Source organism: Lacerta agilis, chromosome 7 (genome assembly GCF_009819535.1).
Source record: "Lacerta agilis isolate rLacAgi1 chromosome 7, rLacAgi1.pri, whole genome shotgun sequence".
In the NCBI taxonomy this organism is placed as follows: domain Eukaryota; kingdom Metazoa; phylum Chordata; class Lepidosauria; order Squamata; family Lacertidae; genus Lacerta; species Lacerta agilis.
Window position 1 is genome coordinate 29,937,862 of NC_046318.1, and position 16,808 is coordinate 29,954,669.

At 44.3% G+C, this 16,808-nt stretch overlaps 1 protein-coding gene across 1 annotated transcript; it reads left to right on the forward strand.

Moving 5' to 3' along the window:
• Nucleotides 1-867: 867 nt before the first annotated feature.
• Nucleotides 868-14,910, forward strand: NRSN1 (neurensin 1). Its single transcript, XM_033154694.1, has 3 exons — nt 868-1,035; nt 12,016-12,216; nt 13,752-14,910. Exons 2-3 carry the CDS (start codon nt 12,025-12,027, stop codon nt 14,148-14,150), a joined length of 591 nt encoding a protein of 196 aa, XP_033010585.1. The 5' UTR covers nt 868-1,035; nt 12,016-12,024; the 3' UTR covers nt 14,151-14,910.
• The last annotated feature ends 1,898 nt before the right edge of the window (nt 14,911-16,808 follow it).

The window sequence follows — 16,808 nt, forward strand, 5'->3', positions numbered from 1 at the left end:
TACCTGAAGGAGCATCTCCTCCCCCATCGTTCAGCCTGAGGTCCAGCTCTGAGGGCCTTCTGGCAGTTCCCTCATTGCAAGAAGTGAGGTTATAGGGAACCAGGCAGAGGGCCTTCTCAGTAGTGGTGCCTGCCCTGTGGAACGCCCTCCAACCAGATGTCAAGGAAATAAACAACTATCTTGACTTTTAGAAGACATCTGAAGGCAGCCCTGTGTAGGGAAGTTTTTAATGTTTGCTGTTTTATTGTGTTTTTAATATTCTGTTGAGAGCCACCCAGAATGGCTGGGGAAACATAATCAGATGGGTGGGGTATAAATAAATTATTATTATTAAGCATGTATGCCACCTTGAGCTCCTTGGAGGAAAAGGTGGACAACTAACATTAATAATAATAATGATGATGATGATGATGATGATGATGATGATGTTGAAGGGCCCCTATAACCTGGAACCACCATAACGCCTGTGACTAAAGGCTGGACGCCACGGCTGAATCTGTCCATCTGTCATGGCCATATGTCACGGATGCTTTAGCTGAGATTTCTGCACTGCCGGGGGTTGGGCTAGATGACCCTTGGGGTCCCTCCAAACTACGATTCTATGTTTCTTATGAACGCGAATCAGAAGAGCAAGCAGCAGGCGGATCTCCTCCCAGCACCTTCCTTTCCTAACCGTGTTTACTCAGAAGTCCTTTCGAATTCAAGGGAGCTTCCTCCCTGCTAAGTGAGGTTAGGATTGTCTAGCCGTAGTCCCGTCTTTCAAGCGAGGCCTGCAGACCGCGGGCAGCCAAGAGCCCTGCTGAGCCGCTCGAGGAAGTGGCAGCGGCGGCGGCGCCGGCTCCGCCTCCTGCGCAGCGCCCGGCGGCTCTCAGTGCGCAGGCACGGGTCGCGCCGAGCTCGCCGGGTGTCCATAATACGTGGCGTCTGAGGCTGGAGCGACGCACAGGCGAGAGATGGGAGCCGCGCGAGAGATCTGCGGCTAACCCAGCTGCATTTGCTCGCCCGGCAAGGAAGGTGGAAGAGAAGGCGGATCAGGTAACCCGGAGCTTTCTCAGTTGCAGACTGCTCGTTCGCTCCCGCCGCTTTCTTTGATTTGTTTTTGTTTTTGTTTTTTTAAACCCTGCGCGTTACTTTCAAATCAAAACACAGAAAAGCCGAGCTTCTGGAGCAGATCTGGTTCCGCAAGGAAGGCGGGGAGCAAATAATCCGTTTTTGCAAAGTGTGCGTGTGCGTTTGAGCGGGTGCTCACTGCATGTTGCATACTCTGTCCTAGCAGTTTTACAGAAGGAGAGAGAAGGGCAGGAGCTCATCTCTGCGTTTAGGAGGAGCCATGTAGACACAGTGTTTGCAACTTGAGCGGCGAGTTTCCGTCCCGGGGGGGGGGGGGACCCTCACCCTTCGCTAGAAGGCTTTTTTGTTGTTTTTTAAACTTGCAAACTGCCCTTCGCCTCCCAAGGATCTGCTGATCTGGAGGAAGGGGTTGCGTTATGGTTGGGGCTCGAGGGGGAAAAGAGTCCCGAAATGGTTAGAAATGAAGGGTGCGCAGGGAGCATTGGAGGAAAGTGGGGTAAAGTGTCCTCTCCCGTTGTTGTTTACTTGGCAGGTAGGAAGGGGAAGGTTCTTACAAACGTTTTTTTAAAAAAAACCACCATAAGAAACGAATGCACGAGTTTGCAGGCTGGAGAGTGTCTGGGACGCTGAAACTGTTGCTTGGCCGTTTATTTGCGTTCAGAACCTTGGAGAGCTCCCGCGCGGAAGCAGCGGGACAGCCGTGAACGACACGAGCCGGCAAATGCCCCTGCTCGCCTGGCCTAAAGGCAGCTTTTGATTTATCTTGTGCCTTGTCTAAGAAATGTTCTCCAGCGACCTGATTGCACATTATTAAACATTAAGTGATTTTCATATTTACTTTTTACATCGTGTGACCCTCCTTGAAACCTTAAGGTGCTATATACCTAAAAAAATATTAGTATTGGTATTAATTTGATTTCTAATTATTATTAAACCTAACACCCCATACTCCATTTCCTTCCTTCCTTCCTTCCTTCCTTCCTTCCTTCCTTCCTTCCTTCTTCATAGGCAATAGTGCATTAGCTCTCATGTTCCATATATTTTAAGCCTGTAGCATTGCATCCCCAGCTCCCCCATCCCCATTTTTCAGTCCTGGTTCTGTGGGTCAGACCCCAAAGGAAACTGTAGCCTTCTATTATTAAAGTCTGCCAATCAAAGGTAAATCATTTTATTGACAATGAAGCTTATAGACTTTCCCCCTCAAAACATGGATTGAGTTTATAATTTATTGGTAATCGTCTTAGAAACTTGTCAAAGAAGGATTCAACAATGACCTGCCTATCCATGGGGAGGGGGGGACTTTTAAAGAGGATTGATGGGGTAGAGGCAGAGAAGAGGATATGAAATCCGATAGAGGATTTCCCACCTCCCACAATGGTCTGTTGGGGTGCTACTGTAAACAACAGATTGTTGCATAAGCTGATGGCAAAATGTTTGTGGCAGGTGTTAAGATGCTTTCACACAAAGAGTTAAGCATGTGGCTTCTAAAGACTTATGGCCCTCAGGCTAATTTCAGGTGGGCTTCCAGATGCTGCAGGCCCACAATTGCTCTCTGGACCACCCCTCTGGGAATTGCTTGAGGAAATGGACAGAGCCAAAAAGATGGGGGGGGGGATCCCTTTACAAGTGATCTGCTCCAACATGTGTTAATGGCAAGGGGGAAATGGACAGAGAAATGGAGGAAAGGTTAAGAACACACACACATAGCTATGCAATGCTACAAATGGCATCCACTTTTCCCTCACGTCATGCCCACTGCTGTCATGCAGCTCCCTACAAATTTGTTGCTGTTGTTTAGTCATTTAGTCATGTCTGACTCTTCGTGACCCCATGGACCAGAGCACGCCAGGCACTCCTGTCTTCCACTGCCTCTTGCAGTTTGGTCAGACTCATGTTGGTAGCTTCAAGAACACTGTCCAACCATCTTGTCCTCTGTCGTCCCTTCAGGGTCTTTTCCAGGGAGTCTTTTCTTCTCATGAGGTGGCCAAAGTATTGGAGCCTCAGCTTCAGGATCTGTCCTTCCAGTGTGCACTCAGGGCTGATTTCCTTAAGAATGGATAGGTTTGATCTTCTTGCAGTCCATGGGACTCTCGAGTCTCCTCCAGCACCATAAAAGCATCAATTCTTCAGCGATCAGCCTTCTTTATGGTCCAGCTCTCACTTCCATACATCACTACTGGGAAAACCATAGCTTTAACTATACAGACCTTAGTCAGCAAGGTGATGTCTCTGCTTTTTAAGATGCTGTCTAGGATTGTCATTGCTCTTCTCCCAAGAAGCAGGTGTCCTTTAGTTCAATTTCGTGACTGCTGTCACCATCTGCAGTGATCATGGAACCCAAGAAAGTAAAATCTCTCACTGCCTCCATTTCTTCCCCTTCTATTTGCCAGGAGTTGATGGGACCAGTGGCCATGATCTTAGTTTTTTTATGTTGAGCTTCAGACCATATTTTGCACTCTCCTCTTTCACCCTCATTAAAAGGTTCTTTAATTCATCCTCACTTTCTGCCATCAAGGTTGTGTCATCAGCATATCTGAGGTTGTTATTTCTTCCAGCAATCTTAATTCCGTCTTGGGATTCATCCAGTCCAGCCTTTTGCATGATGAATTCTGCATATAAGTTAAATAAGCAGGTAGACAATATACAGCCTTGTCGTACTCCTTTCCCAATTTTGAACCAATCAGTTATTCCATATCCAGTACCTTTGTGTTAAAGGAGAAAAAGGGGGCTTCCTCGCCCTTGCCCTAAATGTCTCATTTAAGTGGGTATGTGACTACTTGACATTCATCAGATCTTATCCAAATCACTGTTTGGAGAGATGCATGTGGTTCCTCAAATGTTGCGGGGGATCCAGATTTTCTTCCTTGAAGAAGTGTAGTTGTAGGACACTGCATTTTCCCAGTGTAAAACACAGCATGCTGAGGGAAATGTGATCAGCACTGTTAGCACTCCCTCTGATTGTGACTGCTGTAGAAGATGTGGCATCACAAATAAGCATGGGCATCAGAAGCGGTAGTCAGCCTTCAAGGCCTATCCAAATTCATCTTACTTTGTTAGATGTTGTTCTCTCCCTGTAACATCAGAGTGCATAAGCACTCATACTTGTGGAGACCTGCAAGGTTACTGTCGCTGCTGAACCAGCAACAATAATTCCCTGCCATTTTTGAAACCATTTCCTGTGCTCTTAAGGCTGTATACTCTCCCTCTCCAGTGCAAAAAAAGGACAGCCTACCAATGCTTTCTTTAAAAAAGAAAATTTCAGAAAAATATTCCCTCTCACTTGCTGTACTTGTATATTATCTTTGAAGGTAGCATGCTATGGATTATCTGTTTCATGTCAGTGAAGGTCATCTGAACACCTAGCCATTTGACAAGGGTGAAGGGGTGAATATGCCCTGGATTGTGGCATTAGGGTGACTGCTGTCCTCACAGAAGCCATGTGGGTTAACATAATTAAAGTCAATCTTGCTTTTTAGCTTAAAAAATGAGAAAGTAACAAGTTATTGCAATTTTCATATTATCTGTAAGTACAACAACAAACAAGAACTAATATTTTTCTCAAGGACTGCTTGTATAAAATAGATTTTTCTAGTTTTATTATAGCAACAACATATAGATGAATTACAATCACTCTGTGTGAGATATATGCTACATGCAAACTTCTAAACAGTAAAGAGTTCTCACAAAAACACTCATATTGAGTTCAAAAACTAGAAACTTTTAAACAGCTGACTGGTTCACAGTTATCAGTTCCCTCTTCTATTTTGTGGAAGTAAAAATTACTATAACAGAATCTTCTGTTTAGAAAGTTGGTCTTTGTACACAGATATCCAAAATCTGTTAATTTTTATGTAATGGTGGGCACAGCAATACTGTCCTTATGAAAAAGGAGACTCTATGGTACAACAAGTGCCTCACCCATTGCCCTACTGGCTTACTAAGGCCAGGGTGGGAGGAAGGAGACAGGGTGTTTAGTTTTCCCTCCTGTTGACTTCAGTGGGAGTGAAATGCCTACCTTAGACCATGGGTTGGTGCAATTTTCGTCTAATTTTGTGGATGTGTTGTGGTTAATGAGTGGGCTTTGGATCCTGCAGATTCAAGGTCACTCCTGACATGCCCCCCTGGGAAACCGCATTTGTGGCCCCTTACTGACCCCAGAACACCAGTGGGCAAGCAGCTGCACCAGCAGAACTTCTCATGGGCATACCAGGGAAGGTTCCAGCAGCATAGACCCTCCACACTTACACAGTTTCCTAAAGCCCCCCAACCAGGCCACATTTAGCCGTAGGATTGCAGTCAATATTCTATTTTGAGTTGCAGCTCAAGCCAGAGTTCCTTTGCACCTGCGTCTGTTCTGCTTGGGGGGGGGGTGTCATTTTATGAAATACTGATGGGGACCAATAAATAATCTAAAAGGAGCTCTAATGTGTTCCCGTTTCCCTGGACTGATTGAGACAAGCATCGCAATTTTTCTTCTGTTAGGTTACTAGTTCACATTATACTTGTACATACTCTCAAGTTACTCATGAAAATATAATGGAATAGATTAAAGATTCATTCAGTACTTTTTGCAACCATGTTCTCAACATTTAATCTATCTATTCACAAATCTGATCACACCTGCAATGTGCTGCTGGAGTGTAATAACTCTCAAAATCCACACAAGGCAGCCTTTGCCATGGCAACAGAAGTTGCTAAGGGATTACCTACCAGGCAGCTGCATGTTCCAAAGATCTGATTGTACATTTTCTTTGTTTCTCGATGATCTCACTCATTAGCTATTCTGCTGTGAAAAGTTTCGGTGTCAGCTACAACTTGCCGGATAAGTTAAATCTTATAACTAAAGGGCCAATGTAACATACCAACCTTAGATGATCTTAGAGATTTGTATTTTATCCAACAATCAATTAGATGCAAGCAAATACTACATCATATATCAACATTTATTTTGTAAAAATAGAAGTCTTCCAATGCATTCTTTCTCCATTGTTAGTGTGGGTTATTTTTGCTCTGCTTCATCCTTTCAGCTAACATAGTTTTGTGATGACAGTCTCTGCTGTTTTGTGCCCAGAGCATAAGAGAAACAAGTTTCATAAGTGATGCCATCCATGGGACTAGATGGTCTCTGAGATCCCACACAACTCGATTCTATGGGAAAGCTTGTATAGTTTACATCAAAACTTTGGGGGGGGGCTTGCTGAAAACAGCCCTCCCCCACTTGGTGCCCTCCTGGTGTTGAACTACAACTCTCATACTCCCTGAGCATTGGCCATGCTGGCTGGGGCAGATGAGAGCTGGAGTCTAACAACATCTGGAGAGCATCGTGTTGGGGAAGGCAGACTTAAGGGATGAGTGAAACCATTCACAGGGATTTTGCTGGTAATTCTGTTTTCGCAGTCCCAGCCAAAATGTTTTTGGAGAAAATCATCCTCCATTGCTTTGTAAACATTCTACGTCCGCCTGGCCACAAACAGGAGCAGGCAGGTAGCATGTGCTGGAGTTGCAGTACTTCGGATAGCTCCAATTGGAGTTCACCACATCTGGAGTTCAACTGAAGCCTTCTGTCCTCCTTGGGACAGACTACACCTGCAAGGTTCAGCCCCGCATTCCTGAAGAGCACCAAGTACTAGAGCAAAACTATATATCACAATAAATGCGCCACTGGCAATCAGGCATGTGGTTCAGTGGTTTTTAACAGTAAAGGCAGGGTGTGTGCACAATTTTCCTCAAGACCACAACACACAGGGAAAGAAGGTTTTACCCTTTTCTCCCCAGGCATGATTCTGATTAAAAATGCTGTGGTTATTGACAGGTAAGGAAGGTTCCCATTGGTGCCAGTCAGTGGGAGTCTTTTCCTTGTCATTAATTGTAGCGTAGGAGGTGATTTTCATTGGGATCACAGCTGGGGACAGGCGGCTTGCCTCTAACTTCCCTGTGTGCTGCAGTCCCGATTAATATTGAGATCCCACATACCTGCTATTAAATAAACAAAAACTGCTGACGTGATTGCCAGTGATGCATGTAGTATCACTTAAAGTGGTAGCTTTCTGGCTGAGAGCTCAGTTCTTGCCTGTCATTCAGCAGCTGCCTTGTGTGCTGCCTACCTTGGCAAGCAGTCACTTGTCAGCTGCAGTGCCTGATGTAAATGGTGTGAGTCTTTCAGTGGGTTCTGTCTCTAGAAATCCCGGTTTGGGAATCTGGGGCTCAAGGGACTCAGTGTCAGGGCCTGGGCCTTGGTTCAACACCTGTGGGGCTTGCGTTCTTGATCAAGCTGCATCCGCATCCGCATCCTCTTGACTGCTGTGTAAAGTCAGGATGATGGCACTTTCTGTTTAATCATGCCGCACATGTGCTTTTTCTTGTGGCCACACTGCATCATGGAATTGTAGTGTTAAAGCCATAAACCCTTACAGCCTCCAGTGTAGTAAAGGCAATATGTACGCAGATGCAAGCTTTTGGGTGCACGACCTGGTGAACTAGGAAATGCACATGCAAAAAGATGTTGGCACACATGGAATCCAGCAGTGGGTGCGGATCCCACAACTGGGGCAGCATGCATAGTTTCTGACATGCAGTTGAGGCTGGTTGGGTGGAGGCCAGTAATGGACACTGCTGCTGAGCTAAAAACCAAGAGACTTTCCCACCCTTTTTAGTGAGCAGCTGTTGGAGGCAGTGAAGGCAAGGTATGGCTCACACAGCTGGCACACTACTGCATGAGCCCTACTGCTCTCCACCTATTCATCCACAGCTGGTGAATGTGTAGGAGTGCCCCACATAGATATGGGCTGACGATGTCACCCGCCTGTGGTTGCTTCTGCTTGTCATTCATAAGGATAGGGTGTGAGTCACCCCAAGGCTTGGCTGTCTCTAACAAATGCCCACCAGTGAGGATGTGGGCCACTGTTCAGCGGTGATTTTCCTCAACTGCTTTCTGACTCATGGCTGCCACTTCAAGCATTAGACTGGGAATACATGCAATGCCAAACAGATGTGTGTTGCTGGGTTTTTGTTTTGTCTTTTGACAGCATCAGCATCTGTTTGGGAAGAGGGGGAACAGGAAATTGAATAAACTAGCCAAAACAAAACAGAAAGGCAACAAGTAAAGGAATGACAAGAGAATGGATGGAAGAAAAATGAGGGCAATGTGACCTTCTCAATTAATTAACTAATTGCGAAGAAGTTCCAACTGGCCTTCAGGTTGATGAGACAGTGGTGAATATCTTTACAATCAGAAGACTTATAACTGGTGCAGCCGTGGTCGCATTCTGACTGGGTTGGTTTTTGTTATATTTCCTGTTAGTTGTCATTTACAATTACTATTGTAAATTAGAGCTGTGAAGAAGGAGGAGGAGGAGGAGGAGGAGGAGGAGGAGGAGGAGGAGGAGGAGGAGAAGAAGAAGAGGAGGAGTTTGGATTTCATATCCCACTTTATCACTACCCGAAGGAGTCTCAAAGCGGCTAACATTCTCCTTTCCCTTCCTCCCCCACAACAAACACTCTGTGAGGTGAGTGGGGCTGAGAGACTTCAAAGAAGTGTGACTAGCCCAAGGTCACCCAGCAGCTGCATGTGGAGGAGCAGAGACGCAAACCTGGTTCACCAGATTATGAGTCTACCACTCTTAACCACTACACCACACTGGCTCTCCTACAAAGAAGTGAGCCAAAGAAGTGATGTACACTCGGGTGAGGAGCATATTGAGCCATCAAGAGCTTCCTCAGGTGTTTCTGCTGTGTTAGGCCCCATGGTTGAAGAGGCAAACGTTGGTTTGGCAAATTCTACTCTCTACAGCTCAACACTTCTTCGGATTGTAGCTAGAGTCAGTTGACACTGACAAAAGTGGCTTCATGTTGCCCGAATAATTATAGTGCATCATTGTTGTTGCTGTTTTCATCATCAATTCTTATAAACTGAAACAAATTACAAAAGCCCAAGGAAGCAAAGACTTCTCCTGGCTACTAGCCATGATGGGGGGCTATGTTCTGCCTACATGAAGCATGGAGTCAGTGCTCTGTCTCCACGGTCAGAGGCAGTAATGCTTCTGAATAGCAGTTGCTGGAAACTGATGAGAGTTGGACCCCTACAACATCTGGAAGCCACAGGTTCCCCACTCCTCTCTTAGTTGATGCCGAATTTCCCATGGTTGCACCTTCTAATGGGAACATCCACAGTGCATCTACTCACAGTATTGGGCCACAAATGGTGTAACATTGCTACTCATGTCATCCTTTAAGTCAGGCAGGGGGGAACTTTGGATCCTCCCAAGTGATGCTGAACTCCTATCATACCTATCCATTGTGCACATGAAATTATCATGCTTAAAATAAAAATTAGCTGTTTCTCTCCCTGGTATACCAATTGCCACACTCTTTTGGGGTTCCAAGGTATTGGAATCCCTTGAGTGCACATAACAAAGAAACAGTCGTGTGGAAAACAAACTTTCATAAGGATTGACATTCCTCAACCAGTAGGAGAAATACCACATAGCAGGTAGCCAACATAGTACGTAATGTACTTTAGCCTGAAACCTTGAAAGAATTTAATCCGAGGGATTTGGGGATTGTTGTCATAGTGATGGAAATATCAGCAGCAGTCAGTCTGTGCCCACTTCTGTGACTTCTGTCTGATTTCTATATCATTTAAATAGGAAGGTTGATGCTCTTCTCCATCATAGGTAATGTATGCAGAGCTGCTGTTCTGTAGCTGGCTGCTAGAATGAGTGACTTGACAGGAAAAGGACATGAAACCTTATCCACTATAAGAAATTAAATTTAGAAACAGGAGTTGTGGAGAAGAAATCTTGCTTTAGATCAAAGTGTCTCAATGAGTTTCATAAAAGGAAACACATGCTATTTTTAGGATGCCAGGTAAATTTATTCAGTGCTGATCTTACTCACACTTTCTGATTCATATAATCCTACTAAATGCATCACAGGGAGAAAAGTCAAGCTCTGCAGCAGAAGCTTCTGGCTGGCACTCAGCCATTGCTAATGGTATAGTATATTATAACAGCTGTATTGCCCTGCAACTACAATAATTTCCGCAGTGTTGCTTCTGAGTTCCACATGGATTAACATAAGTAGCTTTTTTGAAAAACAGAATATTTTATTTTAATTATTGGTAGGCAAGTTAGTTCAACCTTTTAAGGACTGTTCGGTGCTACTGATTATTGGCAACAGGTATGAGAAATTGTCGGTTAAGCAAATGCCTATTTCATAAGGCTGCTCATTCTCTTGGGGCATTGCTGCTGTAGCATGAGTCCATGATCAAAGGCAGTAAGCCAACCAATTCAAAACCTTTCTGGGCAGGGACTGTGAGCAGAGCCAGTGAGGGATGTCAAGCTCTTTACGAAGGTGAGACATTATGAACATTGGTCTGAGTCAGACCAAAGCTTAGTACGTAATGTCTCCTCTGCTCACTTCCCAAGACATTAGGCAGAGATCCTTCCCAGTCTTGCTATCCGATTAGCCAGAGACCTCCACAAATCATGCCCACTGCTTCTGAGCTACAGCCTTACCCTTTAAGAGTACATTCAAGAGGCAGGGTGCTTTTGGTGTTATGTGTAGATACAGGGGGGGGAATCAACTTGGGTGGGGACTTGCAGACTGAGGGTCAAACAGACATGATGTGGACCTTGGCAAAAGGCGCTTAGCCATAAAAAAATATTCTGTGCTCACTGTGGTACTTTTAACTGCACTTAAATCATGCATTGGCCCATCCATGTGTGGCAATAGTGTCAATGGTGTGCCTGTTCAGATTACTGATCGCTAATAGGCTAACTTCACCTGACATCTGGCCAATGCACTTGCATCCTATGAATGCTTATACAGTCAAGTCTTTACTCATGTTCTGCATCACATCTATGGTGAAAGAAAGGAAGGCTATAAATCCTGTCTGGATATTATAACTGCCATGGGAAGGGCGGTGTTACCACATGTCTGTTTTTGCATCCTGATTCTCCATACCACTACAAACCTTTAAAAAAAAGGTTTTGATAGGTGCCCTGCTAGGTATCATGGCAACCTATCCCTGTTAAATAAAACCCTTTGTGGCTAGCCAAACTTCTTGGAGATTTACTTTTTTCTGAGTTGTTGAAGGCAACAGGAATGGGTGGAAATATTAGGATGGTGTATAAACAGATTGCCACTGGCTCTGCTTCCTGTCCAGTCTTCCCAGCATTGCACACCGGCTTTGCAAAGGACTCTGCTGTGCCAGCCCATCATCCAGGGTGTGTCTGGCCCCCAACACAGTGCCACCTCTTGCTGAAGTGGGAAGATCCAGTATGGAACATAGGGCCCACCTAATATTGAGTCAGATCATTGTTCTATCTGGCCCAGTATTGTTACTCGACCAGAGAGAGTCTCGAGCAATAGCATTACCCAGCTTTCCCACCTGAAATCCTTTCAACTGTAGCTCACAGCAACTGAACCTGATATTTTCTATTGGAGATCTATCATTCATCTGTGAATCCTCTTTGTGGGAGCAATTGTGTATATGGCGGACCCATTGCCAAACTTTTCTGGGCGGTTTTAACAGCACACTTTCAGCCACCTGGTCATTCCTGTTTTCTGTTAATGCATTTCCATGTGTATGAGAGGACACCCCCTTATCCTTTGAGTCTCTGTGCAGCTATTGGTCAACCTAAATTAATCCCAGCCTTTTCTATGATTGTGCTCTCCACTGTCAATGCATTCTGAGCATCTCCAACGGGAGATGGATAGTTTTAACCCGAGGTGTTTGGTTTTGTACTGACGCTTTCATTGTGAAATGTGAAGAGGGAAACTAATATGATCAGGACCCCAAAGGGTCTGATGGTACAATTGCCTGGAGGGTTTTCTTTGTGGGATCTCTTCCCTATCAAAATGTCACCTCTATTTTTACTTTGCTTTCCTGCGAGCTGTGCCATGCCTCTGTGGTACTCCATTGTCTGACCTTTTTCATTGCAGGGGAGAAGGATGAGTGCTTATGCTGACATCTGTGCATCCAAGCAGGCGCAGCAGGGTACCCCGGAAGGAGGTTACCAGCGCTATGGAGTTCGCTCTTACCTGCATCAGTTTTATGAGGACTGCACAGCATCCATTTGGGAGTATGATGACGATTTTCAGATTCAGAGATCACCAAGCAGGTGGAGCTCTGCATTCTGGAAGGTAACAGCTATCCAGTATTTCTCCTGCAGCAGGTCTGCATCAACTATGACCTGAAAAGCCAGGTGGAGCCTCATCAAACATGTATTGTGGCCTTCCAGATGCCAGATGTTTTTGCAGTTCCAGGCAGGCAGCAAACAAGAACATTTTCTGAGCCCCTGATTGGCTGCATTTGCCCTATTGGCAGCGGTGCATTGTAGTGTCAGTACTGTATATTGTAAGGAAGGAGAGTACTCTGGAGTGTTAAAGTTATGGAAACAAACAGACCATATTTTCACTGACCAAAAGCAGGTCCAGATTTTCAGAATTAATTGATCCAAATTCAGCTTTTTATCTCTTCAGACTATGATAATAATAATAATAATAATAATAATAATAATAATAATAATAATGAGTGTCTTTAAAAAAAGAAGAAAGTGCATAGTTAACATATTACTATTAAAGGCAATCAAACCATTCCACTCAGTTCCACCACCATTCCATATTACATAGCTACATTCAGAATGAGTTCAATTCAGAATCACAGAGCTGGGTGGGACCATGAGGGTCATCTAATCCAGCCCCCTGCAATGCAGGAACCTTTTTGCCCAAGAAGGAGCTCGAACCCAAGACCTTGAGCTTAAAGTCTCATGCTCTACTAAGACACATTTTTCCAAGTTCATACACACATATGCCCCACACCCCAAGAAACTTAATTTGAATTTATTGGCATTCTTCTATTTTAATTTTTAAAAGGTAAGATTATTCTGAGTGTGCCTTGTGGTCAAATACTGTTGATGTTACCAGAGCTTAGGTATCTGTCACTATGCACTGGGTTGCGGCCTTCTTGCATAAATAAATCTTATATTATTCATCCGTGTAACAAGTTATGGCATAGATTATTCCCCATTTTACAGATAAAGAACTGAGTACTCAACAGATCCACATTTGAAGGAATTTGACTACTGGTCCTCCAGATTCAAAATTTCACTTAAGCTTGCTTCACAGTAAGGTGATAAAAATATTAGAAAGATTTCTGGGCCTCAGCAAGTCTCGTCTATAATATCTGGGTAGGGGGAAATTAATGCCATGAGAACAAAGATGAGTGGGTCAAATGTCTGCCATTTTGAAGCTTCCCTATTTGGTAAATTCTGGGGTCACAGGAGACAGGTGGTTGCCATTTCCCCTGCAATGTCCATTTCCTCTCCCAAAATTGTGTTTTAGATCCCATTTCTCAGGAACCCACATATTTCTATGCCTACGGATTTATTTGTGGACATGAACATTTCCTATCTCTGCCCCACATGCCTGCTGAATTTCCATTGTCTGTGCATCCATTGACTGCTTGCGGATGCAGTTAAGGTTGTGAAAATCATCTGTCGACTCGAATTCTACATGACAGAAGCCTCCAGGGGCTCACAATGGCACTGCACGTTTCATTGGTGTGATGGCTGGTGTCAGTGACTTGTCACGTAGATTTAATAGCTAAGAGTGAAAACAATAAAGCAAAAAACTGCCACCGTGGCTTTGCTGATTTCTGAATCTTCTTTGTCTTCTAGGTCGGACTCATCTCAGGGACGGTGTTTATGCTGACAGGGATCATCGTTCTCATCGTAGGTTTTCTTGTGTCGCCCAAAATTGAAGCCCTGGGAGTAGAAGATTTTGTGGTGGTGGATACACGTGCAGTGCAGTTCAACAGAGCCCTTGACATATGCAAGTTGGCCGGAGCAATATTGTTCTGCATCGGAGGAACCACAATGGCGGCCTGCTTGCTGATGTCTGCGTTCGCTAAAAGCTACTCCAAAGAAGAAAGGTACCTGCAGCAGAAGTTTAAAGAGAGAATTGCAGACATCAGAGCCCATGCACACCCCGTCACCAAAGCCCCGGCGCCTGGAGAATCCAAGATACCTGTCACATTGTCCAAAGTTCAAAATGTCCAGCCGTTATCTGAAACCTGATGTTTGTTTTCTCTTTCCTAACATACCCATCTTGTGAATTTGAAAAGGTCGGCTTTGGCCTGTGTATGAATCTGTGTTTCCCATGCAGTGTAACTGCACTCTGCAGCCAGTGGGGAAAGGAGCAGATTGGTAAGGAGGTGCAAATGGCTTGAAGGGGGTGGTTCAGCCATCAGTGGCTTGAACAAAGCATTCATGTATGAGTTGTTCTCTTATTTTTAATAGTTGCATTGAACCCTTGCAAAGCACCATTTGATTGCCCTTCCCTTTAAATTTGGCACCCATTTCGTGCTGCTTCCAGTTAACCTGTTTTATTGTGGGCGGCTTCAAGTTATGTTCTCTTGGCTCTATAGCCAAAGTCCAACAAGACGATATTCGTGCACGTTGGAGAGAACCATCATGCAGACAACAGGAGCAGCTTTCTCATTTCCACCACATGTGCTTGTACTACTGGGGAAGAAAGTTGTCTTGCAAACCAAAAGGCAGCTTTTCTCTTCAGCAGCATGAGCTGCTGTGGTGGGAACATAAAGGGAACCAACCAATGCCCTCACCTGATCATTCGTTTGTTTTTAAATAGAAATGGCAAATCATTAACGTGATATTCCATATTTTCCCCAGTCCTGATAATAGAACAGTTATAATAAGCCCTTCTTTTGTAAAGAAATCCATCCATTACTGTCATCTGAAGAGCAGCCTTTAGAGTCTACCAGTGAAATCCTATGCACGTTTACTAAGATGGAGGTTCCACTGAGCAGGGCTTTGTTCCATGATTGCAGTCACTAGAATTCCATGCATTCTTGTAGCAACCTGCATGGCGGAAGGTATGGTCCCCTAACCTTCAGAAGATGCACTTCTCAGTATTATGACTGAAAAATATCCTGTTCTGAGCTGAGCCCCAAATTTAATGCCTTCTGTTTCTGGGAAGTGCAATTTTGAAAGTTGCCATTTAAAAAAAAGAAAAAGAAAACTTTTGTGTGGAAGTGTATACCAAGTTAACCCAGCTGCAGGTCTGGTCTCAAGTTTTCAGTCGGGGAAAAATATAACTGAGGCTGTTTTTCCATACAGCGTGTGCATTTCGCAGTGGTACAAGAAAAGAACAGTAAAAGCCCAGTCCTGTGCTTCATGCACTGTGCACTGTGGTGTGTACACAGAGCTCTTGAAGTGTGCACAGAGCTCCTGGGCACATAAAGAAGGACCTTTTACATCAATGGTGGGAGCAAATGTACACACACAAAGGAATACATGTGTAGATCTGCTCCCTTTGTTGAAAAGGGCATCAAAGCCCCTATGCCCGTAGCAAATTTCTGAACTGGGGAAGCCACGGGGCAAGTTCCTCCACGTTGTTGCCTAACTTCCATGAATTCCAATAGGATTTGTGCAGGAACATTTCCTGGTGGATCATGCATATTTTTTTAAAGCTAAGAGATTCTTCATTCCTTAAATCTGATTGCCTGAAAGAAACTATTAGATGTGATGCTTCTATTTTTCTAGATAATAGAAAGAGCTTCTTCTTAATCATAGTACAGCTGTGTTGATGCTAAAGATTTGTCCTTTCCACTAAAGATATAAATCATCTTTGTCTGTGTCTCTCTCTCTGTCTCTCTCTATAAAATTATCCTCCTTTTATTCTATGGATCTAAAACAAGACTATGTAAAGAGATGTGACCTTTATATTCTTTGACAATATGTGCCCACCTTATAGTTCTGTCTATTTTTTTTCCAATGGATTAAATAAAATTATTAAGAACAGGTGCTGTTGATGGAAAACGTTTCCTTTCAAAATATCAAGTGGGCATAAGGAGCTGGGTGGCCCAGCACAGAGACGAGGAACCTACAGCCCTCCCAACAGCCTCGGTCAGCATAGGCAATGGTCAGGGAGAGAGAACTCACAACATAGCACTGGCAGTGTAACCGCATTCCTGGGACAAGGGTTCATGACCCTTTTGCCAACCAGTCAAACAGAGGGGCCAGGAAATGCAAGAAAGGCTGGCAGACACAGACACTTTCCTTTAACTCTGCCATAGGGCTTGCTTACGTTAAAAAAAAAAATGTTTTCGTTTACAAGTTGCATTTATGACAAAGTTATGTGAAGCAGTTGTTTGGGCAACAGATGATGTCTAGGGCATCATGTTTCTACCTTCAGTGTAGGTATATATATCTAAAATCAGCTCCTATCAGGAGTGGTATGTGCAATTTCACCTTCTTTCTTTTGCAACAGATGCATGAAGACATCTGGGGTTAGAAAGGTTTCCACATCAAATGGAAGCACATCTCTTCCCTCTCTAGTTAGATGCAGCCCCTGAGATCATGGGCAATACCATCCCATGATTATCTCCATGGACTTACTTCTCTCTTCTCTCAGCCTCTTAAGTCATTCAGCTGTTATACTCACCCTGCTATCATGTAATGTGTGAGGTCCAGAGGGTGGTAGCACAAGAACAGGCCTTCTCTGTAGTGGCTCCCCATTTGTGGAATGCTCTCACCAAGGAGGTTTGCCTGGTGCCTTCATTATATATTTTTAAGTGTCAGGCAAAAGTGTTCTTCTTCAACAGGCCTTTGGCTCTTATGATGAAGGGAGATATATAAATCAAATCAATAAACAAAACAATGCAAGGATGAGGAACCTGCCAAATGTTGGCAAACTGCATCATTCATCATCTC